This window comes from Mus caroli, unplaced genomic scaffold (genome assembly GCF_978045245.1).
Source record: "Mus caroli unplaced genomic scaffold, Mus_caroli_1 scaffold_2, whole genome shotgun sequence".
Lineage (NCBI taxonomy): Eukaryota > Metazoa > Chordata > Mammalia > Rodentia > Muridae > Mus > Mus caroli.
Window position 1 is genome coordinate 91,525,488 of NW_028227257.1, and position 4,390 is coordinate 91,529,877.

Below are 4,390 nucleotides of genomic sequence, written 5' to 3' on the forward strand. Positions count from 1 at the left end.
CACTTATAATTTATTTTCTATTCCTTTTAGAATTTCAAGCTTGCATAAAATGTATTATGACCATATCTCAGATATTCTCTCATTAAAGTAAATTCTTTTTAAATTTAGTCTAATATTAGATGAACACAGATAACATATGAACAGAGGCTCCATATTATGTCTCACATAGATTCACTTGAGTCTGACACAGAACTTTATTGTACATTCATTTGGCAAGATAATGTAGAAAAAGTAAGAATGTTTGCCTCATCTAAATAAAAAAATCATATTTACAGTTAAATAAATTTCTTACTATTATCCTTTTAAAATCCTATTTACTTTCCAACTGAAATATAATGAAATAACTCTCACTTTCTGCTAACTCCTCCCATATGAACTGCTATCATCTTCTTCCTATCTTCTCTTTAACAACCTCTAAAATTTTTGGCCCTTTAAAAAATACCATTGTGACATAATATATAAATACAAACATTTAAAAGTAAAACCTGTTCAGTCTGTATATTGTTGCACGTATGTAAATGATGTAAGGGTTGACCCTTCTTACTGGACACCTATCTGGGAGCTCATCCCTGGAAAAGAGTGATTCTCAGTCCCTCAGCAGTCATTACTGGCCCATGGTTATTTGTCTACATGTGGGCCCCATGAGAATTCCTTTCCCACATTAGCATGTATATTATTGTCCTACTCAGTATTTGGGCACATTTCTGAGATAACATAGGTATAACTTAGTTGTTGAAACTGTAATAGCTGTTTCTGTTGGGGTTGGGTTCCTAATAATTAGTCTGTGTAATTTGATCAGTTTCTGGTAATGAAATGTGTCCATTTGCTACAAAGAATAACTTCTTTGACATGGGGTGAGATCTAAACTTATCCATGGGTTTAAGGATAAATTTTTGGTTCAGTTAGGGGTTGGGATGAGGTAGTAAAGCGGTGGTAAAAGACTTTCCTCTAAGACCCATACCTACATTAAACTTAGGTAGTTGGATAATAATGGGCATAGTTTTCCTCCTATTGCATTTAGCCCTTAAGTTCAATTCCAATGCTGGTTACTGCTGAAATAGGAGTGTCTCCTTATTGCTTTAGGTATATCTTGCCATGTTGATGGTTGTGATTCATAACACCATAATGGAGTATGATTTGTTTGGCACTCATCTTGCAGGTTAAGAAGCAACTCTTGGTGTAATAAAAATTGATACTCAGGAAGGAGGCTCTCAGGTAATGTGCATCTCACTATTATCTCTTTTATACTGCATGATTTAATTGAGACTAAGACTGCATCTTGTGTTTAATTTGCATATCTTCTGACTGCTCTAAAATATAATCATAAACTACAACTGAACTGTACTTTCATTTCAGATATTTCAATTATAACAAACATTAGGATGGGAAGGCAGTGCACCAATGTAGATATAGGATGTGTGGCTGGCTTGATGTTCATGTTGCTTTTTATATATTATGCAAGTATGTTACTCTACAAAAGATGCTGGGACATAGGGGTGGAAGCTTTAAGTAGGTACTGATTCACCTTCACCATCTTAAATGAGTTGTGTAGGCTTTACAAGTCTGTGTTCTAATTGAATTAATGTCCTTAAGACTACCTCAATCTTTCTTTTTGATACAACTGCATTATTTTAGTCACAGATTTTTAAAATAAAGATTCCAACTGTCTTACCAAATACTTTCTTAACACATTAACATAAAATCGTAAGTAACATAATTACATCTCATGTCTGTAAAATTAATTAGATAAATAATTTCTCTTTTTCAGTTATGTGATATCACCAATTTTCATATGTGAGTATCTGGTCCATCATCTTCTGAACCTTCATCATTTACTATTTTCTTTGTCGAGATCTCTCATTCATATAGAATCAAAGTAAGAAGATGCTTTTCTGTTAATTCAGAGAAGGAACTAGAAAGCAGAACTCCTAGTGCTCCTGTAACCTAGATAAACAATCTCAGTGTTCATCTAGTTGATTCCATGGAAGACTCATGGTTCTTGGAACATCTATCTCTTAAAATTCAAGTTTAATTATTCCTTTTTTCTTCTGTCTTGTACTTGGATTTGAACATCAGACAATTTAAATAGTAAATATGCCATTTACTGTTGAACAGGAGATTGAAAACTCAAAAGGAGGTTTTTTTTTATTTCTCTTAATTTTGATGAAAACAGAATTACATTCATAAAGTTGTGATCACAATTTAAAGTGAAATAAAAGTGAAACTTTAACTCTTTCAACATATGTATCATGTATGATGCTAGACTATAAAGTTCCTAGAGAATTTTTCTTTATGAAAAATAAATTATTTGAGGTTATGTTTCTAATGTTTAAACAAATTTAAAATATAGTTGGGATTTTTATGTGCTGTTCAAATATATAGTGCTCCAACAAGACATTACAGGATAATTAACCCTGGCCTTTTATACACAGCAAGGTTATAGTTATAAAATGTCTTTTAATATTCATTTCAAAAAAACCAAGATGATTTATAAGAGGTGATTATGCAAAGTTAAAGTATTTTATTCCACTCATAGAGGTGGATGTGTTAATAATCAAAATATAAAAGATGATTTATTAGAAATAAACAATAATTTAATACTCAATTCATGTTACTCAAGTATATCCTCCACTTTTTCTAATATTCTATTTTAAATTACAATAGACTCCTCAATGCAAATGTATCTATTTGCATAAGGATGTATTATCTTGTTGATGGAAATATAAACATATAAGAAACCTTTTTTCATAAGTAAAGTTTTGTGTAAAGAAAGTTTATTTTGACTGTCCTCTTAAGAATTATGCAAAACCAGAGTTGTGTTACCGAGTTCATAATCTTAGGGCTTTCTCAGAACCCCAAAATTGAAAAAATACTGTTTGTTGTATTTCTATTGGTCTACATGGCAACTGTAGGGGGTAACATGATAATTGTGGTCACAATCATGTACAGCCCTGCACTGCTGAGCTCTCCCATGTACTTCTTCTTGGCATTCCTGTCCTTCCTGGATGCTTGTGTATCTTCTACTGTTACACCCAAGATGGTTGTAGACTTCTTACATGAGAAGAAGACCATCTCCTTTGGCTGTTGCATGACACAACTGTTTTCAGTCCATTTCTTCTCAGGAGCAGAGATGATTGTCCTAGCAGCCATGGCCTATGACCGTTACGTGGCTATTTGCAAACCCTTGCACTATTCTTCCATCCTTACCCGGAGGCTCTGTAGCATTTTAGTAGCAATATCCTGGGCAGGGGGCTTTTTGCACGCTATTGTACAAGTTATATTCACATTGCAGCTGCCTTTATGTGGACCCAATGTTATTGATCATTATATGTGTGACTTGTTTCCATTGCTGAAGCTGGCCTGCACGGACACTCATATATTTGTTCTTTTGGTGTTTGCAAACAGTGGTGCAATTTGCATCATTATCTTCTCCTTGTTGCTTGTTTCCTATGGTATCATTTTGTTCTCTCTGAGAGCCCACAGTTCTGAAGGACGAAGGAAAGCTCTTTCTACCTGTGGAGCCCACGTTACTGTTGTGGTTTTGTTCCTTGTTCCATGCATATTAATATATGCACGGGATACATCTGCATTCTCCTATGAGAAGGACACCCTTATATTTGTCAATGTCCTGACACCATTGCTAAATCCTATGGTTTACACTTTCAGGAATAAGGAAATGATAAATGCCATCAGAAAAATGTGGAAGAGGCTAATAGTGATTTTTGTTAGATATTAGTATATCTTTTATACCATTTGGGAAATCCATCAATGGATAAAGATACTTGCTAGGTCAAAATGTGTAGATGAGTTTCATTTTTCATAACATGTCAGAATATAAGTATGAAAGCCCACTTTGCTCTATTGGATAAGAGATTTGAAGATTCCAGTGTTTTACTTCATCTATTTAATATTTGAAAAACAATGAGTTCAATTTTTAATCAAGTGTTGCTTAAGAAAATAAGAGAGAAGGCTACAAATGCTCGCATTCAGTAACTTTTTTGGTTTTGTATGCATTTTCCCAGATACAAGCACCATGTGTACCAACATGTAAAACAGAAATAAACACACACACACACACACACACACACACACCAAACTTAGCACACAAAAATATACCTCTAAATCTAAAGAGCCTAGTATTTTATTGAGAAAATAACGCAGTGCTTTTATGATAATATTAAAAAATTTGATAGAGAGCACCTTAATAGCGGGATGTTGGCTATATTTCTGGGTTCATAGTTTCACTCTGGCTTGGCTACTCATCATTGTTATATAAAATTAAAGGGAGTTCAATTTTACCTTATTTATTTCATTGTATATTTGAAATGCTCTAATTCTTTGAATTCTTTGTATTAACTCTATGTTTTACTTTAAAAATTGGATGACAAAA

At 33.3% G+C, this 4,390-nt stretch overlaps 1 protein-coding gene across 1 annotated transcript; it reads left to right on the forward strand.

The window, feature by feature from the left end:
• Positions 1-2,683: 2,683 nt before the first annotated feature.
• LOC110289721 (olfactory receptor 4C15-like) lies at positions 2,684-3,736 on the forward strand. The gene has a single exon (XM_021156076.2). The coding sequence runs from the start codon at positions 2,801-2,803 to the stop codon at positions 3,734-3,736; it is 936 nt and encodes a 311-aa protein (XP_021011735.1). The 5' UTR covers positions 2,684-2,800.
• Positions 3,737-4,390: the final 654 nt, after the last annotated feature.